The sequence below is a fragment of the Chrysochloris asiatica genome, unplaced genomic scaffold (assembly GCF_000296735.1).
Source record: "Chrysochloris asiatica unplaced genomic scaffold, ChrAsi1.0 scaffold00211, whole genome shotgun sequence".
Taxonomy (NCBI): Eukaryota; Metazoa; Chordata; class Mammalia; order Afrosoricida; family Chrysochloridae; genus Chrysochloris; species Chrysochloris asiatica.
The window spans coordinates 1,841,944-1,868,807 of record NW_006408729.1 but is presented as its reverse complement, the minus strand read 5'-3'; the positions used below and the strand labels follow the sequence as shown (position 1 = coordinate 1,868,807).

At 38.7% G+C, this 26,864-nt stretch overlaps 1 protein-coding gene across 1 annotated transcript in view; it reads right to left on the bottom strand.

The window, feature by feature from the left end:
• Nucleotides 1–26,864, bottom strand: part of MANBA (mannosidase, beta A, lysosomal) — a 224,978-nt gene that overhangs the window by 86,682 nt on the left and 111,432 nt on the right. The window contains exons 8-10 of the mRNA XM_006872718.1: nt 9,136–9,287; nt 4,850–4,967; nt 4,065–4,151 (exon numbers count right to left, since the gene is read on the bottom strand). Of these exons, the coding sequence (XP_006872780.1) occupies nt 4,065–4,151; nt 4,850–4,967; nt 9,136–9,287 (357 nt within the window). The remainder of the gene's footprint in view (nt 1–4,064; nt 4,152–4,849; nt 4,968–9,135; nt 9,288–26,864) is intronic.

Below are 26,864 nucleotides of genomic sequence, written 5' to 3'. Positions count from 1 at the left end.
TGAGAAATGCTGACCATGTTCTTCCTTCTTGGTTTCCTGATTCCAAATCTTTGCATATTTTATTATAGTGTTTGGCTTTATCTTCTTGAGCTGATCTTTGAAATTTTCTGTTCAGCTCTTGGACCTCCTCATGTCTCCCATTTGCTTTAGCATCTCTATACTAGAGAGCAAGTTTCAGAGTCTCTTCTGATATCCATTTTGACCTTTTCCTTCTTTCTTGTCTTCTTAATGACTTTTTGCTCTCTTCATTTATGATGTTCTTGATGTCATTGTACAACTCTTCTGGCCTTCGGTCTTTAGTGTTTAATGTATCATATCTGTTCTTCAGATGATCTCTAAATTCAGGTGGGATAAATTCAAGGTCATATTTTGCTCATGTGGACTTGTTTTCATTTTCTTCAGTTTCAGTTTAAATTTGCATATGAGTAATTGATGGTCTGTTCCAAAGTCTGCCCCTGGCCTTGTTTTCACTGATGATATGGAGCTTTTCCATCTTCTCTTTCCAAAGATGTAGTCAATTTGATTTCTATGTATTCCATCTGGTGAGGTCCATGTCATCTGTTATGCTATCCAAAGAAGGTTATTTGAAATAAACAAATCATTGGTTTTGCAGAATTCTATTATTCATTCTCCAGCATCATTTTTTTTCACCAAGGCCATATTTTCCAACTACTGGTCCTTCCTCTTTGCTCCCAACCTTTGCATTCCAATCACCAGTAATGAGCAGTACACCTTGATCGCATGTTTGATCGATTTCAGATTGAAAAAGTTGGTAGAATTCTTCTGTTTCATCCTCACTCGCTTTAGTGGTTGGTGCATAAATTTGAATAATAGTGATTTTAACTGGGCTTCCCTGTTGTTGTTGTTGTTGTTGTTGTTATGTGCCGTGGAGTCGATTCCGACTCACAGCGACCCTGTACAGGGTTTCCGAGGCTGTAAATCTGTACGGGAGCAGAAAGCCTCATCTTTCTCCCGCGGAGCAGCTGGTAGTTTCTAACTGCTGACCTTGCGGTTCGCAGCCCGATTCGTAACCACTACGCTACCAGAGCTCCTTGTAGGCGCATGGATATTATCCTATCACTTACAGTTTTGTACCTCATGACTGATCTGGGTATGTTCTTTTTGACGATGAATGCAACACCATTCCTTTTCAATTTTTCATTCCCTGCATAGTAAACCATGTGGTTGTCAGATTCAAAATGGCCAATACCAGTCCATTTCAGCTAATGCCTAAGATATCAATGTTGATGCACTCCATTTCATTTTTGACAACTTCCAAATTTCCCAGATTCATACTTCTTACATTTCATGTTCCGATTTTCAATGGATGTTTATGGCTGTTTCTCTTCATTTTCAGTTGTGCCCCATCAGCAAATGAAGGTTCTGTGTGCTTTTCTCCCACGAGCTTAACTCTATTCACATCATCATGGTCAACTCTATTTTGAGGAGGCTTCTCTTCCCCAGTCGCATTTTGAGTTCCTTCCAACCTGAGGGACTCATTTTCCGGCCCTGTATCTGACAGTGTTTCTCTGCTTTTCATAAGGTTTTCAATGACTAGCGATTCAGAAGTAGTTTATCACTCTTTCTTCCTAGTCTGTCTTTGTCTGGAAGCTCATCTGAAACCTGTCCACCATGGGTGACCCTGCTGGTTATTTAAAATGCCGGAGGCATAGCCCTCAGAATCACAGCAACTCAAGCCACCACAGCACGACAGACAGACGAGTGGTGGCCATTTGGTTTTATGTTGAAAGTGTCACTTTAAATTTCAATATCAATCCTGATGCAATCAAGATGTTCTGTCCCAAGATGGCAGCTCCAGGAACAGCTGAGCGTCTTGAACTAGAAAACAATGGATTTCTGGATTGTCCTACAAATTTCGCCAGTTGTAAGCCCTCCAACCCTCCAAACATACCTGAGAGTAGCTCAGGAAAAACAAAAACTTATCTACAAAGGCGAACCAATAAGACTAAAATCCGATTTCTCAATAGAAACCATGAAGGAAAGAAGGCAATGGAATGACATACAATAAACTCTGAAAGAAAGACAATCACCATCCACGAATCAGATAGGCGGGATAGCTATTCCTAAATACAATGGCAAAATTAAGATATTTCCTGATAAACAGAAATTAAAGGAATTTGTAATGACCAGATCAACTTTACAAAAAAATGCTAAAGGGTGTTCTTTGGACTGAGAATCAAAACAACAGACAACAACATGAGATTACCAGACTTGGCAACATCACCCTAAACTCAATATAGACATAGAAGTATTTAAAGTAAAACAAACCTGTTGTTGCTGTTGTTGTTAGGTGCCATGGAGTCAGCTCCGACTCACAGCGACCCTGTATAGGGTTTCCAAGAATGGGCTTGTGAGTGTGAATCACTGACCTTGTAGTTCAAACTGACCTTGTGGTCCAGTGCTTAGCCAGTAGTGTCACACAAAACTGAAAATAGGGAACTAGAGATATCAATGTATAATGAAGTCAACTACAAAGCAAAAAGAGGAAAGAGTATAGATACTGAACTTCCTAATGGCAAGGAAGTCAAGTAGATTTCAAGATAAAACAGATTGTTTTAAGCAGGTGAAAAAAATAATAATAAATTACAGGGTCATGTCAAAGAAAAATAATACACCTGCACATAAAAATTTTTGAAAATGAAGAAAATCAGAAAGATTTAATAAATGTTAACACAACAGAAAAGAAAATGAAAAACAAAATGAATTCTACATAGAAAATTATGTGGAACAAAGACTCCAGCAGCACCAAAACACACACACACACACACACACACACACACACACAGAAAAATGGCTAAAATCAATTCATATCTATTGATAATTGCACTGAATTTAAATGAATTAAATGTGTCAGTCAAGAGACATAAAAGCAAAAGATAATAAGAAAATAAGATCCTTCAATATGTTGTTTACAAAAGACATATAAAAATGCCCACCAAGAGAAGAATGGTTAAACAAATTTTGGTATATACACACAATGAAACACTACAAAACACTGAAGAACAATGATGAATCTGTGAAACACCTCACAACATGCTTGAACCTGGAGGACATTATGTTGAGTGAAATTAATCAATCACAAAAGGACAATTATTATATGAGGCCAATGTTGTAAAAAGGTTTTTAAAAAATAAATATTTACTTGATTAAAGAGGCAATCTAGGATAGTGGCAGGGGAGGGAAAGTAATTCACGGGATAGAGAGCAGACACAAGTTAACATGGGTGTCAGAACAGGTTATATATAACAAGAGGGAGGTTAGCAGAGAAAAGATAAAGGTAATGGGAGACACAGGGAGGAATGCAATAGTTAAAGTGAATAGAGGTAAATACTGTTAATTGTTGGTACATGGAGTGGATTGTTGTTGTTGTTGTCAGGTGCCATCGAGTCGGAATCGACTCACAGCGACCCCATGCACAGCAGAACGAAACAATGTCCGATCCTGAGCCAATCTCACTACCGCTGCCACACTTGAGTCCATCAATGATGCCACCTGGCTGGTCCATCTCGTTGGGGGTCTTCCTCTTTTTCTCTGACCCTCCACCCTACCCAGCATGACATCCTTCTCCAATGATTGTTTCCTCCGGACAATATGTCCAAAGTATGAGAGACGAAGTTTAGCCATCCTGGCCTCCAAGGAGCACTCTGGCTGCACTTCTTCCAAAACAGATCTATTGGTTCTTTTGGCAGTCCATGGCACTTTCAGTATTTTCCTCCAACACCACAACTCAAAGGCATCAATTCTTCTACGATCTTTCTTAATACCATGTAATGAATCAAGCTCACCAGCTGCTCCTCGGAAACCTTATACAGGGTCGTTATGGGTCAGAATTGACTTGACGGCACTTAACAGCAACAACAATGAAACAAAGCTTCTGATTTGTTGAATGGACACCTGATGGTCTGTTCAATAAACCCTCACTCGATTCACAATAAAAAATTGAAAAAAGAGAAAAAAAAAAAAGGTAAGAAAAATTGAGAGATTTAACAGAAGACAGAGCTAACATATAAGTATTCTTTCTTCTTAGGATGGTAATAACATACCTGGTAAGTAACTTCTTCTCTCACTGAATCCATGAAGCTCTGACTGGTTGGATAAAGGGCACAAGCAAACATAAAGTCCTGCCATATCTATCAGATAAAATGAAAGGCAACAAAGCATTACCATAAATTTTATTACATAGATATTTTTCATTGTGAGTAGATTCGGACTCACAATGACGCTATAGGACAGAGTAGAACTGCTCCATAGGGTTTCTGAAACAGTAAATCTTTACAGTAGCACACAGACTCATCTTTCTCCAGTGGAGCGGCAGGTGGGTATGAACGGCTGGCCTTGCAGTTAGGAGCCCAATACTTCACCAACCACTGCAATATCACTGCTTTGACATAGACTTAAATTTAATTAATATATAAAATAGGCATTATTTAAACAAATTATTTATTCTATTTGTTACCAACTATGGCTCTGGGATTGTAAAATACCATTCATTCCTTTGGAAGTGAAAGGAGAACATTGCTGGGTAGAGTAAAGAAATAAGTTAAGTAACCACTCACTCAGAACACTAGAAGTCAAACTGAGGACACAATAGCACATTAATTTATTAAATACTATCACATACTCAAGAAGCCCTGGTAGCGTAGTAGATTACAAACTGGGCTACTAAATGCAAAGTCAGTAGTTCGAGTCTACCAGTCACTCTATGAAAGAAAGATGAGGCTTTCTGCTCACGTAAAGACTTACCACTTTGGAAACCCTATACAGGATCACTATGAATTGGAACTGACTTGGTGGCACACAACCACCACCACTACCATCATATACTCACCATTATTCCTAACTGATCACAAAGTTCATAGAACTCATCCTGCTCATAAATTCCTCCTCCCCAAACCCGGAGAGTATTCATGTTGGCATCCACAACAGACTGCAAAAGGAGTCGTAACCTGTAGAAGAATAGAAACTATATATTTAAATGATCGGACCTGAAATTTTAAAAACAAATTCTCATTTTTAAAATGTGGGATAGTAGGGAGTAAATGTTTAAATGCCTCATAGAGCATAAACACATTTCAAATATCTAGTTTGGATATGGTGTCAAGTAAAGAAAGTGAGGCAGCATTATTTACACATTAACTGTAACCACACAACACATACAAATTTAGAAAAATGAAGCAGTGTCTTTTCTCAGCTTTCTACATTTTTAGTAATGTACTATTTTTAAAACCAAATTTTTGTTTTAAAGTTATTCCTATGGAAAAATATACATGTAAACCTAGGAAAGTATGCGATGATTTTATAAAACAATCTCAAACCATAGGCAAAAAAGTTTAAAAATCAAAACTTGATTATTAGAATTTAGTTCATTCTTACGTACCTTTTTTTAAAACTGTTTTATTGTGAATTATGTGATACTTTACATGAGAGAACATCAGCTTTACATTCATACTATCATATATCTTTATATTGCCATGGTTACAGTCCCCTCTATGCATCATCAACCAACCAAAGGGTACACCCTGCAAGTCTGCCCCGCGGTCATCAGCACACAGTCTTCCCTCTCTGGGTCTAGAGTCCCCAGCCACTCCATCTCTCCACATCATCATCTCTACCTCCATCTCTGGCATCACTATTTCTCTGTGTAGGATCCGGCATTCTGCTCTTCTCCTTTGATAGTCCCAGGGGTCTCCACTCCTGGCTTGCAAAGTCAACCACTTCCTTCCTTTTGCTACAAAACATCTACCTTTACATATCCAATCCTCACAGTCAGTCCTGATAGTAATTATTCACTATGTACCACATGAGTGCTAGCCCCATCTCCTTTCATCAGCCCTGCCCGTCTTCTGTACTTTTAAAAATTCTCCAGCCTAGCACTTCTTCCTCTAGTAAATTTCCTTTTTAATTTTTCCATTTCCAATTTACATTTCCCTCAGAAAAATCTTGACATTTACATTTACTCCATCCCTCCATCTGCAGAAAACTGCCTAGGAATGAGTTATGTCAAACAAAACATTAGTCAGGGGCCCAGAGCATTCTGCTTCTTGCAGAGGTACCCATGGGCAGTTGCACAAATAGGCCCAGCTGTTCTGAAGAGCCCATAGCCAAAAGCAGGAATGTTGTGCGATGACATCAAGAACATCATACAGGAAACAAGCAAAAGGTCATTGTTGTTGTTGCTGTTAAGTGCCTTCGAGTTGATTCCGACCCATAGCATCCCTGTATAGGGTTTCCAAGGAGACACTGATAAGCTTGAACTGCCGACCTTGCAGTTCAAACGGCTTTGCAGTCTGGCACATTAACCCTCAGCACCACACCAAGACTTAAAAAGGTCATTAAGAAGACAAAAAATAAAGAAAAAATCAAAATGGATGTCGGAAGAGATTGAAAGTTGCTCTCAAGCATGGAGATGATAAAGCAAATGGAAGAAATGAGGAGGTAAGAGAGTTGGACAGAAACTTTCAAATGGCAGCTCAAGAAGACAAATTCAAGTATTATAATGAAATATAAAGGCTTGTAACTCTGTGGATCATGGCCAGGTAAGGATAACATTGTGAATCATGGGTATGCCAGAACAGTTCATTGTGCTCATGAGGAACCTGTATATAGACCAAGAGGCAGTTATTCTAACAGAATAAGAGAACACTCAATGGTTTAAAATCAAGAAAGGTGTGTGCCAGGGTTGTATTCTTTCACCATTCTTATTCAATTTGTATGCTGAGCAAATAATCCAAGAAACTGGATTATATGAAGAAGAACGTGGCATCAGGATTGGAGGAACACTCATTAACAACCTGTGATATGCGGATGATACAATCTTGCTTGCTGAAAGCAAAGAGGACTTAAAATATTTACTGATGAAGATCAAAGACCACAGGCTTCAATATGGTTTGCACCTCAATGTAAATAAAACAAAATCCTCACCACTAGACCAATAAATAACATCATGATAAATACAGAAAAGATTAAAGTTGTCAAAGACTTTATTTTGTTTGGTAACACTCATGGAAGCAGTCGGGAAGTCAAACAATGTATTGCCTTAGGCAAATCAGCTGCACAAGGCCTCTTTAAAAGCTTTCAAGATCAAAAAGTTTGAGGTGAGCCTGACCCAAGCCATAGTATTTTCAATAGCTCCATATGCTTTTGAAAGTTGGACAATGAAGAAGAAAAACCATAGAAGAATTGATGAATTTAAATTGTGGTGTTGGAGAAGAATAATAAAAGTACCATGGGCTGCCAGAACAAACAAATCTATGTTGGTATAAGTATAGGCAAAATGCTCTTTATAAGATGGGAAGGTGAGAGGCTTTGTCTCGAATACTTCAGACATATTATCAGGAGGGACAAGTCCCTGGACAAGGACATTATGTTTGGTAAAGTGGAGGGTCAGCAGAAAAAGAGGAAGACCCCTAATGAGATGGATTGATAATAGCAACAACAATAGGCTCACACATAACAATGATTGTGAGGATGGTGCAGGATAGGACAGTGTTTCATTCTGTTGGGCATAGGGGTTGCAATGAGTCAGAACTGACTCCACGGCACCTAACCACAACAAAAAGAGGCAGGAGGTTGAGAAGACCTTTTGAAAAAGGAAAAAAAAAAAAAAAAAGTTGCCCATAGAGTCAGTTCTGACTTATGTTGCCCCCATTTGTGTGTCAGAGTAGAATCATATTCCATAGGGTTTTCAATCACAGATTTTTTGGAAGTTTGCCAGACCTTTCTTCTGAGGTACTCTGTGTAGACTTGAACTGTCAATCTTTCAGTTAACAGTCCAGCATATCAACATTTGTACCACTCAAAGCTTCCTTCAAAAGATGGAATAAGAAAATTATCTGGTGTCTGTGCCTGAAGAATTTTGTTTTCATATGAAATTCAAAATATTAATCATATTTTCATATTTTGAAATAAAAAGTGACTAAAACTTTTGGCAATATGAGAGGTTAATTACTACTAACAACATTATATTTCAAATATTAAGTAATACACTGTTGTGTACATGTATAAATTTTAAAATAAATTAAATGTATATATTTTCACATGAAAGATAAACCCAAATAGGAAATATTATTTTCTTCCAAAATTCTATTACTATAAAAAAAAAAAAAAATTCTATTACCATAGCTCTAAGAACAATATCTTAGCATGAAAAGGTAAATATAAGTTCTGTTTTTAAAATACATGCATAAATATTAAGATAGTCTTCAAAAAACTGAAAAGAAGCTGCATGTAACTATCTTCTCTCCCTATGCCACCAGCCCCTGTGACTATTTAAAATTTGCAGAAGTCATTTCTTGTTTCTCCAGAGTAAATGTGTAAAAGTTTCCTAAAGACATCCTGAAATAGTTTACTTACGGTGATGGTTATATGCCGTGGAGTCAGGTCCGACTCATAGCTACCTTGTACCGGGTTTCCAAGGCTGTAAATCTTTACAGGAACAAAAAGCCTTGTGTTTCTCCTGGGGAACAGCTGGTAGTTTCAAACTAGCTGACCTTGAAGTTAGCAGCACAACTCGTAACCACTAAGCTACCAGAGCTCCTTAGTTCAGTTATGAGACTATGTATATAAATTGTAGTTGTTGTTAAGTGCCTTCAAGTCGGTACAAACTTACAGCAACCCTGTACAGGGCTTCCAAGGAGCAGCTGGTAAACTTGAACCACTGACCTTGTGGTTCAAATCAACATTAGAGTTCGAGCACATTAACCCACAGTGCTACGCCAGGATTCCATATATAGATTGGTGGTGGTTATGTGCCGTGGCGTCGGTTCCGACTCATAGCGTCCCTGTACAGGGTTCCCGAGGCTGTAAATCTTTATAGGAGCAGAAAGCCTCATCTTTCTCCTGCGGAACAGCTGGTAGTTTCGAACTGCTGACCTTGCTGTTCGCAGCCCAATTCGTAACCACTACGCTACCAGGAGAACGGAATATATGATTTAAAAATTCTTTCCAGTCTAAATTTTCCAACATTCTCAATTCTATACTACCTCTCAGTTCCTTTTATTCCTTCCGGATAAAACAAACTCAAAATGAGTAACTCTTAAACTTTGTGGGACTGTTTTTTTTTGTTGTTGTTGTTTTTTAAAAAAAAGGAATAAAAAGAGAAAGATGATAACTTACAAATCAGAGGTTACTCGATCCTGGAATGCATCTGCTGGGATCCAGTTTGAGCCTTTCAGAAATATGGGAAGTCCATTAATTTTGAAGTAGAAACTCAAACCAGGAGACCCTTTTATAGGCTCTTCTATAAGTTCCACTGTCCTAAAATAAACCTGTAATGGACAAAAATAAATACTGAAGATCAAATGAAAACATAAGCAGAAGTTAAAAAAAAAAAAAAAGGTATCTTTTCAAACAACTTACAAGAGCATAGTTTAATGTTAATGTTCCTATTTGCTATGAAGCACTTGTAGAGTCCTGGTGTGGTACTGTAGGATAAGCTAACGGAACTGCTAACCTACAGGTCAGTAGTTCAAACCCACCAGTCACTCCTTGGAAACCCTATACAGGGTTATTATAAGTCAGAACTGACTCAATGGCACTTAACAACAACAACAGTAAAGCACTTAATGTGGAAGTGCACATTTTAAAGAAAAAACTTGTATGTACACACACACACACAAAGTATTGCTGTGTTGTTGTGCCTTCAAGTTGATTCCAACTCACAGCAACTCTATATAGAATTTCCAAAGAGTGGCTGGTGGAGTTGAACTGCTGACTTCACAGTTCAAATCGACCTTGACGTCCAGTGCTTATCCTACAGTGCCACATCTTTCTCCCACGGAGTGCCTAGTGTGGCTCAGACTGCAGACCTTGTGGTTTGCAGACCTGTGCTTATCATATGGAGCCACCTCGCTCCCAATTATTGCTAGAGCAATTTATTTCTTTATTTAAAGGAAAATGATCAAAGTCACGTTGCTGTTGTTAGGAGTTGTCGAGTCAGTTTCAATTCATAGCAACTCTGTATAGGGTTTCCAGTGTTATAAATCTTTATAGGAGCAGAAAGCCTCACCTTTCTCCCTTGGAGCGATTTGTGGGTTTGAATTGCACATCTTGTGGTACAAAGCCACGAGTGCTCCTTAATTGAGACCATGCTGCTGTTGGTAAGTGCCATCATGCCAATTCCAAGTCATAATGACCCTGTACTGTCGACCTGTGATTAGCAGTGCAGTGTTTTTCCTACAGCACCACACCAGGATTCCAACAGAAGGGTGAAATGTGTTGTAGTCTTCCACATGAATAAGACACTCATACTTATATCAAGGAGTCCTGGTGTGGTGCTGTGGGCTAATGCCTCAGACTGCAAAATGATTTGAACTGCAAGGTTGGTGATTCAAGCTCACCAGCTGCTCCTTGAAAACCCTATACAGGGTTGCTATGGGTTGGAATCAACTCAACAGCACTTAACAACTTATATCAAAACAAACGTATTTGAAGATAACATATAAAAATAAAAATAAAAATTTTTAATTCGCACAAAAAAAGAGGAAACATTAATCAATTAAACCAATACACCATTGATTCTCATTTCAAAGAGATTAAAATGTATATCTTAAGATCAGAGAAATACACAAGGCAGCACATAATTAAACAATTCTCCAATCTTACTAACATATCACTATAAAAACACTTTGTTTCATGGATAATTTAGTCCTAACTAATTGTCACATTATGGACTCATGGTGTGGTCCTCTAGGATCAGCACTGGACTGCAAACCACAAGGTCAACAGTTCAAGCCCATCAGCTGCTCCTCAAAAACACTATACAGGGTTGCGATGAGTCAGAACCCACTTGACGACACTTAACAACAACAATAATCATGTTAAATTCAATGCTGAAAGATCTTGGATAGTGATTGTTGATGGACATAGTATCCTAATTGGAAGAAGACATACTGGGAGCACACATCCTATTCTGTCATTGTTATAAGTGACCATTGCACATGTGACATTGTAGTCAAGTTTCCCCACAGTTAGGCATGGTAAGCAAGACCCTGAATAGAGATATTCTGGCCATCTCATCAAAATCTCCATTCTTTCCAGCCATAAATTAGATCAAGGAATGAAGGACATGATCATATACCAATAAAGTCTTGTCTTTATATGTTGCATACTTCTCTATTTAAAAAATACATGATTGAATCAATCTACTTACGTTCATACAGTAAAAATGCCCACTCGTTCTTCTACTTCCTTACATTTAATCTTGTCTATATGATATAACATTTGGATTAACTTTATGAGTAGTCACAGAATAAGACCTGGTTTAGGATGATTTTGACAAGGAATTACTACATCTGCTTTTGACAAGGAATTTTCACACTTTAGGGTTCAAAGTGTAAAGAATGCACGGTGATTTTCAGAGGTGTTTTAAAGCACTTTGACAGTCAGTTCAAACATCTGTAACAGTAGTTCCTAAAGTGAGGTCTGGGGAATTACTAAATTCTTTCAGTGGGTCCTTAAGTTCCAAACTATTTTCATAACCTCTCTTCAGGGTACAGGAATGTTCCAGAAGCAAAGGATGTGTGATGATATCATAACTTTGGCAGCTAATGGAATGTGTGCAGTGGATTCTGGTGTGTCCTAATTCTACAAAAGACTTTTAAGGTATGAAGAGGTGAGTTTTCAGAGACTAATTCAATTTGTTCTCAGTGCTTCTAGTTTGCTCTTACATATGTCTTTAGTTATTCCTGCTATATATAACCTTTGTCATCTCAACAAATCCTTATTTTAAATACCAATGTTTCCCTTGCAACCTACACAGGAGAATACAAAAGGTCATAGTACCTTTTGTTAACTTGTTTCACAATAACATTTCTAAAATTTCAAACGAAAGGTAAATTTAAATTTTTAATTTCTATTTATTTTTTGTTAAGAATTCCACAGCAGAACATACTCCCATTCAACAATTTGTCCATGAATAGTCACTAACATGGATTACATTCTTCAGGCTGTGCAATCCCTTGCATCCTCCTTTTCTGAATTGTCAGCCTACAATTAACATTAACTCACCGCTCCTAAGTTTTCTAACTTACGGTTACTGGTGTCAGTTTGATCCCACATGTTGTTGTTGTTATATGTCATCAAGTCAGTTACAACTCAGAATGAAACACTGCCTGGTCTTGCGCCATCCTCACAACTGTTTTGTTTGAGCTCATTATTGCAAGCACTGTGTCAATCCATCTGATTGACAGTCTTTCTCTTTTTCTCTGACTCTCTTCTTCACCAAACATAATGTCCTTTTCTAGGAACTGGTCCTTCCTGATAGCATGTCCAAGTATGGGAGATGAAGTCTAGCCAACCTCATTTCTAACAAGCATCCTGGCTGTACTTCTTCCAAGACAGATTTGTTTGTTCTGGTGGTGGTGGTTGTGTGCATCAGGTTGGATCCAATACATAGCTACCCTGCTTCCGAGGCTGTAAATCTTTACGGGATCAGAAAGTGTCATCTTTCTCTGCAGAGCAGCTGCTTTGAAATGCTGACCTTGTGATTAGCAGCCCAATGAGTAATCCACTATGCCACCAGGGCTCCTTCTGGTAGTCCATCATAATTTCAATATTCTTTGTCAAAATCATAATCAAAAGCATCAATTCTTTAGCCTTCCTTATTCCTTTTCCATCATTCATATGCATATGTTGTTAAGTGTCCTTGAGTCCCTTCAGACTTATGTTGTTGTTGTTAAATGTTGTTAAGTCAGGTCTGACTCACAGAGACCCTGTGTAGGGTTTCCAAGGAGTGGCAGTGGGTTTGAACTGCCGACCTTATGGTTAGCAGCAGTCCAGTGCTTATCCTACAGACGTTTTGATGTTGTGGTTGTTGTTGTTAAGTGTCATTGAGTCACTTCCAACTCATAGTGACGCTGTATAGGGTTTCCAAGGAGCTGGTGAGTTTGAACCATCAGCTTTATGGTTCAAACTGACCTTTTGGTTCAGTGCTTTATCTCACAGTGCCACACCAGGGCCGACATATTTTGTTGTTGTTGTTAGGTGCTATGGAGTAGGTATTGATTCATAACGACCCTATGTACAACAGAATGAAACACTGACTGGTCCTGGGCCAACTTTACAATTATTGCCAAGCTTGAGCCCATTGATGCTGCCACTTTGCCAATCCATCTCGCTGGGGGTTTTCTTCTTTTTCTCTGACCTTACCAAACATGATATCCTTCTCCAGTGACTGGACCCTCTTGACAATATGTCTGAAGTATGAAAGGCAAAGTCTGGCCATCCTAGCCTCCAAGGAGCACTTTGGCTACATTTCTTCCAAAACAGTTATGTTTGTTCTTTTGGCAGCCCATGGCACTTTTAATATTCTCCTCCAACACCATAATTCAAAAGCATTAATTCTTCTATGATCTTCCTCATTCACTGTCCAACTTTCTCATGCATATGAGGTTATTGAAAATACCATAGCTTGGGTCAGGCACACCTTAGTCCTCAAGCTGACATCTTTACTCTTCAACACTTTAAAAAGGTCTTGTACAGCAGATTTGCCTAATGCAATATGTCGTTTGATTTCTTGACTGCTGCTTCTGTGAGAGTTAATAGTTGATCCAAGAAGAATGAAGTCTTTGACAACTTCAATCTTTTCTCTGTCGATAAGAATGTTGTTTACTGGTCTAGTGATGAGGATTTTTGTTTTCTTTACATTGAGATTCAATCTATTACAGAAGGCTGTGTTCTTTGATCTTCATCAGTAAGTATTTTAAGTCCTCTTCACTTCCAGCAAGCAAGGTTGTATCATCTGCATATTGTAGGTTGTTAATGAGTCTCCCTCCAATCCTGATGCCATGTTTTTCTTCATAGAACCCAGCTTCTCAGATTATTTGCTCAGCAGACAGGTTGAGTAAGTATCGTGAAAAAATACAACCCCGTCGCACACCTTTCTTAATTTTAAACCATTCAGTGTTCCCATGTTCTCTTCAAACAACTGCCTCTTGATCCATGTACAGATTCCTCATGAGCACAATTAAGTGTTCCAGAATACTCATACTTTGCAATAATGTTTATGTGCTCCATTTCATTTTTGACAATTTCCAATTTTCCTAGATTCATACTTCATATATTCCATGTTGTGATTAATAATGGATATTTACAGCGGTTTCTCTTCATTTAGAGTTGTGCCCCACCAGCAAATGAAGTTCCCAAGGGCTTTACTCCTGCAGACTTTACTCCATTCACGTCATCATGGTCAACTCTACTTGAGGAGGCAGCTCTTCTCCAGTGGCATTTTGAGTGTTTTCAACCTGAGGGGCTCATTTTCTGGCACTATATCTGACAGTGTTTCTCTGCTATTCACAAGGTTTTCAGTGACTTAATATTCAGAAGTAGTTCATCTCTCCTTCTTTATAGTCTGTCTTCATCTGGAAAGTCATCTGAAACCTGTCCACAGTGGGTGACCTTGCTGGTATTTAAAAAACCTGTGGCATAGCTTCCAGCAACTCACAAGCCACTGCAGTACTGACAAACTGACAGACAAGTGGTGGAGGGCAGACTTATAGAGACCCTGTAAAGGGTTTCCAAGGACCAGCTGATTGGCTTGAATACCTGGCCTTGCTTATCCTAGAGCATCACACCAGGACCCCACATGCATATGAGGCGAATGAAAAATACAATGCTTGGGTGGAGTGCACCTTAGTCCTCAAAGTGACAACTTTGCTCTTTAACACTTGAAAGAGGTCTTTTACAACTGATTTAATATGCCATTTGATTTCTTAAAGTCTGCTTCTATGAATGTTAATTGTGGATCCATAGATAACTCTTTTAAAAGCACAGTCTCAAGGCAGACACTAAGTTTTAATTTTAATTGAAACATTTTGGATTTAATATTTTGTGTCATTCTAAAAGAAAGGTTATTTATATACAACATTTTTCCTTAATTTAAGACTTACAGAGCAGGTATTAGAAGAGTTCCCTGCACAACCTACAGCTGCACTATCTACATCTAAAAAATCTGGGGGAGAAAATGAAGCTAATATATCAGTCTCCTGACTCATGGAAGGAAAGCATCTACTGCAAAGAAAGTGAATGACATGATAAATAAGAAATGGAAGTATGATGAAAGCCATCTTTTCTTCCTCCTTGAAGGTATTAATAAATTACCTTTTGTGTCTAATGCAATAGAATAATTTTGACTAATATTTATGGTACAAGTTAATGTGAGGTATCATTTTGACACCAATCACAGGAATATAAGGAAAAAGGAATTAAATATTTGAAGCACAGACATGATGAGTTCTTCAAAAGCCAAGCACTGTTTATTATATCTTTTCAAATTAGAAATGGAAAAAGCCAGTGATGTATCTCACAGGGTTAGTTATCAAGACGCCTTGGAACACATTAGCTGAGCACTCATTAGCTGAGCAGCAGTTAGTGGGTTGACAATGCTCAATACCTACTAACTGGAAAGTTTATAAAATCACAGCATGCCATTTTCCTGTTAAAGATCTGACTGCAACATGAATATTGAATCCTATGCTGGCCTTACAAATAAATGTTGCTGCTGTTAACTTCCGCCGAGTTGGTTCCAATGCATAGCAACCCTCATACGGTTTCCAAGGAGCAGCTGATGAGTTTGAACCGCCACCTTTCTGGTCCAGTGCTTATCCAACAGCACTATAAATGAAAGGATCTCCAGAAATTAATGGACTTGCTGTTTTGCTTGTGTTTGCCCATTCTCAGCATGACAAATCATCAAAGAAGGTCTTTTATGTGAATACTTGGCAACAAAATAAAAGAAGTGCTGCAATATTCTAAGTGCTGAATAACTTGTTTGAATCTCAAGGTTATTAAACAACGACTGTGTTAACATTGACACTGATGTGGTAGATAACAGAGCTGTGCCTTAGCAGGTTTATAAGCAATGGCTCCAAACTGTGCTAATAGTCATTGTATCCTTCACCATTGACACTGCTTTATCAAACACTTCAGAATGTGTTTGATAAAGCAGAAAATATATTCTTTTTATTAAATACCAGCCCTTGAATACATATTGCTTTAATATTCTGTCTGATAAAATGGGGAATACACATAAAACATCATGAATGATGGTTGTTTTGAAGAAAATCATCTGTGCCATCATTGAGGTATAAACTGAATTAGCCATCTTTTCATGAAACTCCACTTTTACTTGAAAGAAAGATTGATAGACCATGGTTTTTCAGACTTGGGTATCTGGCAGATAATTTCTAGTAAATAGATGAAATGAGCTTGTCACTTCAAGGAAAACAACTTAAAGTATTTGTGGTGAATAACAATATTCAAGTTTTCAAGCAAAAATTAGGATTGAGGAAAATGTGTATTACTACCATGAGCTTGAGAACTTCCCAATATTTAAAAGATTTTTAAGGAACAGTGATAATGTTGTCAAATGTAAGTTTTACATTGTATAATGATGTGTTTCAACATGGAAGATCTACAAATCTTAGTAAACCAACATTTTTCAAAATACCAATGCATTATAATACTGAACATAAATGGATCCATTAAAATTTAAAAAAGACCAATGAATTTCAATATACAGAATATGAAAAATTCATCTATTTGATTTCAGATTCCACAATACATTCTAGAAACTGCCATTTGCTAAGAAATATTCACACGTATCTGAAAGGGTATTGAAGTACTAGTCCCTTTCCAACTATATTATCTGTGTAAGAAGATTTTCTTCATATATTCATATATTCAACCAAAACAATATATTGTAAATTGATTGAATGAAGAAACAGATGAAAATCCAATTGTTTTCTATTAATCAAAACATTAAAAAGATTTGCAAACCTGTAAAACAAAGTCATTATTCTCACTAATTTTTTTGAAAATTTTTTTCATAAAAGTTATTTATCTAATACGTAGTGTTGTTTATCATTGCTATTTGAAATGAATAATTTTTTTTTTTAATTCTCGGTGTTTATTTTTAATACGTTGTTAAGTGTGGTCAAGTTGGTTCTGACTCAGAGCAACTCTGTATAGGGTTTCCAAGTAGCACCTGGTGGGGTTTGAACTACACAGTCCAGTGCTTATCCTACCATGCCACATCAGGACTCAATATACGTAACACACAAAAATACAAGCACACTGGGGGTCCTCATAATTTTTAAGAATGCAAAACCATCTTAAATTAAATATATGAGAATCAAGGAGCCCTGGTTGTGTATTGATTATGTGTTGCGCTGCAAATTAAAAAGACAGCAGGTAGAATCTACCAGCAGCTGTGTGTGAGAAAGATGAGTCTTTCTGCTCCCATAAAGATTTACAGCCAAACAAATGCTTTGCAGGGTTGCTATGAGCCAGAAGGAGTCCTGGTGTGGCACTGTGGGTTAATACGCTGGACTGCAAGGCCGGTTTGAACTGCAAGGTCAGTCTTCAATCTTACCAGCCACTTCCTGGAAATATAGGGTTGCTATGAGTCGGAACCAACTCGACAGCACTTAACAACAACTACAAATGAGTCAGAAACAACTCAACGACACACCACCACCACCATCAATCTAGAAAAATAAGGAGCCCTAGTGGTGCTGTGGGTTGTGACTAAAATGAGGCTGGCTGTTCCTGTAAAGATTTGCAGTCTTGGAAACCCTATATAGGATCGCTATAAATCAGAATCCACTTGACAGCAGTGAGTTGTGTTTGGGGTTTGGTTAGGTGTCATCGAGTCAGTTCCCTATGCACAACAGAATAAACACTGTCCAGTCCTGCACTATCCTCCCATCATTGTTACACTTGAGCCCACAGCTGCTGCCGTGGTGCCAATCCATCTCATTGGGAATCTTCTTCTTTTTCGCTGACCCTCCATTTAACCAAGCATGATATCCTTCGCCAGGGACTGGTCCCTCCTGATAAATGTCCAAAGTATAAGAGACAAAGTCTCGCCATCTTAGCTTCTAAGGAACATTCTGGCTGTACTTCTTCCAACACAGACCTATTTGTTCTTCTGGCAAATCCATAGTACTTTTTATATTCTTCTCCAACACCATGACTCAAATATATCAATTCTTTGGTTTCCCTTATTCGTTGTCGAACTTTCACATGCAGATGAGTCTTTTGAAAATACCATGGCTTGGGTCAAGCACACCGTAGTCCTCAAACTGATATCTTTGCTCTTAAGCACTTTAAAGAGGTCTTTTGCAGCAAATTTGCCTAATTCAATACATAGTTTGATTTTTTTGACTACCGCTATCTATTAATCCTCTATGGGAGAGGATGGCTCTGTAGAATAAGCAGGAGACTGAGAACTGCCGGTCTGCAGTTAAAGCCCACCAGTCACCCACAGGAGAAAGATAAGGCTTTCTGCTCCCTCAATGATTTACAGCCTCAGAAATGCCATACAGGCTCAATATGAGTCAGAACCAACTCAGAGCTCTTAACAACAACAACAAATATATAGCATTAATGTTGTTGTTGCTGTTGAGTGCGGTCGAGTCAGTTCCAACTCATAGTGATTCTCTCTAGGGTTTCTGAGACTGTAATTCTTTTTACCAGAGCAGACAGCCCTTTCTCCCACAGAGCCACAGATGAGTTTGGACTGTGGATCTTGCAGTTAGTAGTCCAGTGTTTATCCTACAGTGTCATCAGAGCTCCTTGCTTCTACAATAAAAACCAAATCTACAGCCATGGAGTTGACTCCAACTCACAGGGATATTTATAGGTTCAACCTAGGGGCAAAGAGAAAGGAAGCAGGACCTGGGCCCATGGCAGAGAAACTAGCACCAGGTAAAGTCAACCACAAAGGAAAAGAACCTTAAAGGTCAAACCACCAAGGAGAACCAACCAATCAAAATCACTACAACCAACCACAGGGAGGCAAAACCACTAGCTAGGGACTTTACCTAAACCTGGGCATGTATATTTGGAAGTAAGATGACCTTTAAGTTACTTTTGCTTTATTAGCATACTAAACCATAGTGGATCTAGTGAGGACCAAATAAGTACAGAAAGGGCTAGCACTCATTTCCAAGAAACCTCCACCTCTTACTAGGAATTAAATAAATAGTCCTCCCCCCTTTATTACCATATGCTAGAGCAGATATATTAAAAATGCAGATCCAAGACCCCACCCAGGTGTTTTCCACTCCACAGAGATAGAACCATTCCCTACTTTGAGAACATACTTTCACTTTGCCAATAAACTGCTTGTGCTTGTAAGTCAGTTGGTGCAGGTGTCTTGTTTGATCATGGTCAAGTGTAACTTGCCCCCAATTCTTTGGGTGCAGTGAGTGAAATGAACCTACATACAGTGAACAATATTGTATAGGGTTTCTGAGACTGTTGATCTTTACAGGAGCAGAAAGTCTCATCTTTCCTTTGAGGAGCCATTGGTGGGTTTGAACTGTTGACCTTGCAGTTAGCAGTCCAGTGCTTATCCTTGAGTGCCACCACACATTATTTTACTTCAGAGCAAATAATGAACAGACCACAAGGTTGATAGTTCAAGCCCACCAGCTTGCTCCTCAGAAATCCTATCCAGGATCACTGAGTCGGAACCAACTCCAAGGCATTTAACCACCAACTAACCAACCTCTGGTAGCGTAGTGGTTACGAATCGGGCTGCGAACCTTAAGGTCAGCGGTTCGAAACTACCAGCTGCTCCGCGGGAGAAAGATGAGGCTTTCTACTCCCGTAAGGATTTACACCCTCGGAAACCCTGTACAGGGTCGCTATGGATCGGAACCGACTCGAAGGCACGCAGCCAGCCACCAACCAACAACTTGAAAGCAGTTTTTTGAAACGGCCCCTAAGTAACACAAATTTACAACCAGTGAATATATCACCTTCCCATGAGACCAAAGTTTTTAAAACAATCTAACAAAGCAACTTTTGCTACTGTATAAAGGTACCTTTTATAAAGGTAACCTTTATAAAAAGGTATAAACTGCTACAAATCTAATTGTGTAAATCAAGCAATTTGAATTAAAAACATTTTTAACTTCCAAATATTTCTATTATTGTTAAAAGTTTTTTAGATTCTCACTAGATAACTTTTTTTTAAATTAACTTCATAAAGACTTCATTTTTAAAACAAAAGTATTAACCTAAAAGAGGCAGAATTGTGAACTCATTCTTTCAGATAGGGTTAAGAATATCTTCACCAAAGGGTCCAAGAGGTGACTGATAAACAAATACTGTACTTCTCAAATTACTTTCCTTGGAGGACCAAACAGGTGATAATGTAATGAGTCATTGATTCATAAACCAAGTACTACTTCTCAGCTGTTTGTAATCAGATACTGAAGAAACTGTCATAGAATCACTGGGTTTCCAAAGGGTAATTTTCTACTTTAAGAGAAAAAAAAAATCTAAACCTTGGCAAATTTTACATGAAAGATTTTTTCAAATAATTTTCATGGATTTTCAAAGTACCCCTTATAAATCGGTTTATGTCTACAACCATGCAGTTTTAGAGACAACCCAATACCTCATTCTGTCTTTGTTCTGAAAATTCATGACCCCTGTTCTAACATACAGAAGTACTTAGAAAACAAACTCTGGGTCTCCACAAATAGCTTGCCTCAAACAAGCCAGGGTAAGTTATGCAAGAAGGTTCTCTTTGTTTTGCTCTAGCAGTTTACAGCTAGTACAACCAGAAATTGGCAAATTAAGTTTACATCAGCATAGTTATCTGATATCCTTATGCTATTGTTGATACTGCCATTGAGTTGATTCCAACTCACAGTGAGCCTGAATAGGATTTCCAAGGTTTTAAACGGAGCAGAAAGTCTCATCTTTCTCCACAGTTGGAGGCTCAAATCGTGGACCTCGTGGTTTTGTAGTCCAGTGCTTATCATATGGAGCCACTGCACTTCCAATATCCTTATAGCACTAAATAGGATAACTTTTTAACACCTCTCTCTTCTGTGACAAAATTATTTTCAGTAATAATAAAATGAAATGAAGAATAATAATGATCAGAATAGAAATGCAGATTGTGAACATTTTTCTTTTCTTTTGTTTGTAACCATTGTTGTTGTTAAGTGCTGTTGGGTCAGTTTAGACTCATAGTGATCCTGTATAGGGTTTCCAAAGAGTGACTGGTGGGTTTGAAGCACCAGACTGGTGGTTAGCAGTCCAGTGCTGATTGTAGACAAATGTACTGAAAAGATAACAGAATTGTCCGCAATCTTTTTGGAGCCCCCCTCTTGTATGTTCGGCAACAGTCAGATTTATCAATACATCTTCACATAGTTGTCAATACATCTTCACATAGTTGATTGCATTTTTTTTTATTTCAAAACATTACTTCAAGTGAAATATTTGAAATATACAAATATTTAACAAAGATATTAAATATAAACATAAAATTGACAGATATTCATAAAAATCCCAATTTACATTAAAATCTGGCAAATGCAAAAGTATCCATCCATGTCTTAGTTCCTTGGAGATCCATTCGAGCTTTTTACCTCTGAGTCGAAAAATTTCCACTTTTCAATTTTTTACTCTTTTGCAAAAATCAGAAAAAGTGACTGAATTGCACAAGAGCAAATATCCAGTTCTTGATGAAAGTGATTTGGGCAATAAAACATTGTGATTTTGATTTCATTAGGCAATATAAGGCATTCCTCCTCAAAATATCCATTTTCTTACATTTTGTTGTTGCATAGATTCCTAGTATGGTGCTATAGGATAAGCATTGGATTGCAAACCACAAGGTCAACAGTTCAAACCCAGCAACTGCTCCTTTTTGTTGTTGTTATTGTTAAGTGCCATCAAGTCGGTTCTGACCCATAGCAACCCTGTATAGCATTTCCAAGGAGCAGCTGGTGAACTTGAACCGCGGACCTTGCAGTTCAAACAGCTTTGCAGTCTGGCGCATTAACCCATAGCACCACACCAGTATTCCAGCAGCTCCTTGGAAATCCTTTATAGTGTCACTATAAGTCAGAACTGACTCAACAGTACTTACCAACAACCACCATAATTTCAGTACACTAATCTTCAAATAAGGAGCTCTGGTAGCGTAGTGGTTACGAATCGGGCTGCGAACCTTAAGGTCAGCGGTTCGAAACTACCAGCTGCTCCGCGGGAGAAAGATGAGGCTTTCTACTCCCGTAAGGATTTACACCCTCGGAAACCCTATACAGGGTCGCTATGGGTCGGAACCGACTCGATGGCACTTAACAACAACAACAACAATCTTCAAATAGGAGTCCTAATGTGGCGCCCTGGACTAATGCACTGAACTGTAAAGTCGTTTGAACCACAAGGTCGGTGGTTCAAACTCACAAGTCGCTCTTTGGAAACCCTATACAGGGTCACTATAGGTCAGAACCAACTCGACAGCACTTAACAACAACAACAACAATCTTCATATAAGAGTTTTAAAATTTGGTATTTCACTGACATTGTTCCAGGAAGCTTCTAGCTATTTGTAAACATGCTTCTGTCTTGTTCTTGTTGTTGTTAGGTGCCATCAAGTCTGTTCCGACTCACAGCAACCCGGTATAGGGTTTCTGAGGAGCAGCGGGTGAACTTGAACTTAACCACATCTAAAACTCTACACCAGGAAACAAGAATATCGCCCACAGCAGAAAGTGACGTATTAGCTGATCCAATGCAGCCACATTTAGTTTGAATCACACACTACCAATGTTGAGATGAACTTTTAAAATTTTGTCTTTACTTGTGTCGCAGTTTATAATGAATATTCCATCTTGTCTTGGAAAGTCTCAGTGCAAATTTTTCCATTAATGAGGTGAGATTTACAAAAGCGAATAAAAAATGTTTCCAAAGTTCCAAAACTCAGCAAACATGAAGAAACACTTCCAAAAGAGTGAATTCCATGAGGTTTAGAGAATGGTTTCCATAAGGCAGAAATAAAATTTAGATTAATTTATTTGATTTTTACACAAACTCCACTGTGAATATGAGTTACATGTGCATGCAGAGGTTTATGAAACAATGATTAAAAGAAGAAAGAAACAAACAACAATCCAAATTTTTCAAGATATCCACTGTGAGTTCAGCAGCAGTCTTTCAAGAAATACAGAACGGTTCTTTATTGCAACTCTACCATCTTCTATATGCAGTCCTGGTGTGGCACTGCAAATCAATGCACTAGACAGTAAGGTCGGTTTGAGCCGCAAGGTTGGCAGTTCAAACCCACCAGCCACTCCTTGGAAACCCTATACAGGGTCACCATAAGTCAGATCCAACTAAATGGTACTTAACAACAACAGTCTTCTATATGAACACATAAAATCAATTCACACATTTGTTCTCTGTATGAAGCATCTAAAGAACTATCAAAAATAATTCTAAGGCACCATGTTTTTCAACATATGTGATCACTACAGCATTCCACTAATACCAGGATTTTACTTTCTTGATTTGGTCTTTGGCTCATAAATAAGCAACTAACAATTTTTAAAAAAAAGAATACATTTCAATTCTAACAATATTGAAATTAGTAAAATATTCCATATATAAACTAAAATTTGTATTTACCAAGTAAAATGTTATAAATCACACCCCCAGTGCACACTTTATTTCTATTTTGTGTTTTTAACACATGGGGGCACCTTGAGGTGGAATTCCACTCAACGGCAACTGACTATCAACAAATTAACTAATAACAGATTTCAAACACAAAAATCACTCCAAGGTCACAAAGAACATAATTGAAGTAACTCATGTTCAATTTTCTTGTTTATCACTGTACTATCACTGTTTCTTTTTCATCTACTTTTAAATGCAAGATACATAGTAAGGCAGAGGCTGGAGACTGAACCGCACCGTAACAAACTCAAACGAATCCAAACAGCTACATATGAGAGAAGAGAAAGGGTTGGGTCCAAAGTTTGGGGAGACTTGAAACTCCTGACCCCAAGGGGGTCCTGACCCCACTGGGGGCCAGAACTGATATGAAGTGAGGGAGAAGAGTAAAAATGCCCAAACTTGTAGATAGTACCCATTTCACCTAGCTTGATGGTTTGATGATCAGAACTCCACTAGAGGAAGATAAAGAAGTTTGATACTGGAAGAAAATGTTAATTGCTACAATTTCAGGAACTTGACCTTTGTTTATGGATGTAGTTGCTCAAAACACCAACCAAGAGGGAAGGAGAGTATTCACACCAAGGACCAAGCCTACGCCCTCAGTACACAGGGTTGATAGGGACAAGCAATTTAGCCATTGGCTACCTAAAATGGGAAGGGAGACAGCTATAAAGTCACAAAGTGACTTTCTTACAAGTTTTCAAGAGGTAATTTCATTTCAGAGTGTGCGGGGGAGGGTAGAATCCCCACTGAATAGTTTTCATCTTGTCTAGATATGTTTGGTGAAAGGAGATGGGGATAGGATTAATTTGATTCAATCGTGAGTAATTGTTATCATGACTAATTGTGACTGTCACAACTGTAAAGGTAGAAGATGTGTAACAAAACGAGGGGAGTAGCTAATTTTACATTCCAAGAACAGAGGACCCTAGGGCCATTAGGAGGGAAGAGCATGAGCAGAATGTGGGATCCTAACCAAAAAGGAGCTCTGGTAGCGTAGTGGTTATGAATTGGGCTGCAAACCTTAAGGTCAGCGGTTCGAAACTACCAGCCGCTCCGCGGGAGAAAGATGAGGCTTTCTACTCCCATAAAGATTTACACCCTCGGAAACCCTGTACAGGGTCCCTATGGGTCGGAACTGACTTGACGGCACTTAACAACAACAACAACCAGAGAAGCAGAGGCACTAGAGACGGTGGCAGAGATGATGGCATGGAGAAAGACAGTAGTTCTAGACTCATGGAAAGACAAAGGCTGGCTTACAAAATGTGCCCTTTGGTTGTTTAAATGACTATATATTCCTGTATGTTATTGTGTACATCAGGGAAGAAAAAAAAAGAGGGAATAGAGGTAAATACTATTCACTGGGGGGGGAATTAAAAAATAATAAAATGGGCATATGTCCAGCATGTTGGTCCATCTATGTTTTCAAAATCATAAAATCCAGAAACTCCTGGATCCCTGGCCCCAGAAAATCTTGCTATGTTAGTGTTGTTGTTGTGGTTATGTGCCGTGAAGTTGGTTCCGGACTCATAGCGACCCTGTACAGGGTTTCCGAAGCTGTAAATCTTTACAGGAGCAGAAAGCCTCCTCTTTTCCCCGCAGAACAGCTGGTAGTTTCAAACTGCTGACCTTGCAGTTCACAGCCCAATTCATAACCACTATGCTACCAGAGTTTTGTAAATACCCAGATAGCCCACACAGGAATCATACCCTGGGGATGTGTCACTGGGGAATAACCAAACCAAAGGACCTTCCACTGACACTCTATCAAAATTCTTATCCGCTTTGCTCTCTTTGAATCCTAACAACCTTCATAAGAACCTTTGTTCTTCCTTATTAATTGTTAGACATTATGATACCCATGGATCCAACTTTCTCTAAAACTATGATCACTGAAAGTTCACATTCTGTCTTCCTCTCTCACATTTTCTATTAAGGAATAGGAAACTAGTTCATAAATCCTAAGTACATTCCACTTACTGGACAGGAGCTAAGGGAAGAACAGATGACCAAACAGCTTTTATGAGTACACTGATTGGTGTTCTGTTGCTTCAGAAAAATCAATATGTTATCAGTTTCACATCTTAATTTTCAGGAACTATGTTGTTGTTGTTGTTATGTGCTGTGGAGTCGGTTCCAACTCATAGCAACCCTGTACAGGGTAACTATAACCAGCTTCAATTTATGGTATTGGAAAGGAATTACAGAAAATAAAGACCAATTGAAGATGGTCTTGAGAAATTATTCTCTCCGTCCTCCAGACTTCTGGCTTTCTGTTAATAAAGCTTGGATTGGATCTCTCCCTGTTCTCTCTGACAGGCGGCAAGCTCTCATTTCGGTTTGGCAACATTTCTGGCAACCACGATCAGGGATTTCATGGACTTCTCTGATATTCAGACTCTGTTGACCATCCTCCTAACCAATGATGAAAGAAGGCTGGTATGAGATAAGGCACAGGATGAAGCACATCCATGGAGGAAAACCTGAATGGGACCCTTGCTCCAGTCAAGGCAATTCCTCTAGCTGACCCAAACTGGAATCTAAATGACCAGGCCTGCCGCAGCTGAAACACTATAAAAGGTGCATTCTCAGAGGTCTGAAGAAGACAGTTCCTAAACAAAAGCTCTTGAACACGGTACAAGAAGTTCAGCAGAAGCCAAATGAGAATCCTTCTGAATTCTTTGAATGAATCTACCAAGCCTACTGTAAGTACACAGACCCTGATCCTGATAACTCAGCAAATATCTGAATGGTTAACATGATTTTATCTCCCAAAGTGCCCTTCACCCCCCATGTTAGAAAGAAATTCGACAGGGTAATAGACATGAATCCATCCCAGCTGGTCAACATTGCCTTCGAAGTATATAATAGTTGATGCACAAGAAGTCTCAAGCCATTACTGTCTTCCTAAAGACCACTAGAGGTAACCTGTACCCCTTCCAGTCTAGAGATCATATCCTACTCAAAATGTAGACAAACAGACCCGACTCCTAGTTAGAAGAGAAGTGGACTGGACCTTGGGAGATACTGCTGACGACCCCCACTGCTCTCAGAGGGGTTGTTGTTGTTGTTGTCAGGTGCCATCGAGTCGGAACTGACTCATAGCGAACACATGCACAGCAGAACGAAACAATGTCCGATCCAGGGCCAACCTCACTACCGCTTCCACACTTGAGTCCATCAATGATGCCACCTGGCCAATCCATCTCGTTAGGGGTCTTCCTTTTTTTCTCTGACCCTCCACCTTACCCAGCATGATATCCTTCTCCAGCGACTGTTTCCTCTGGACTATATGTCCAAAGTATGAGAGACGAAGCTTAGCCATCCTGGCCTCCAAGGAGCACTCTGGCTGC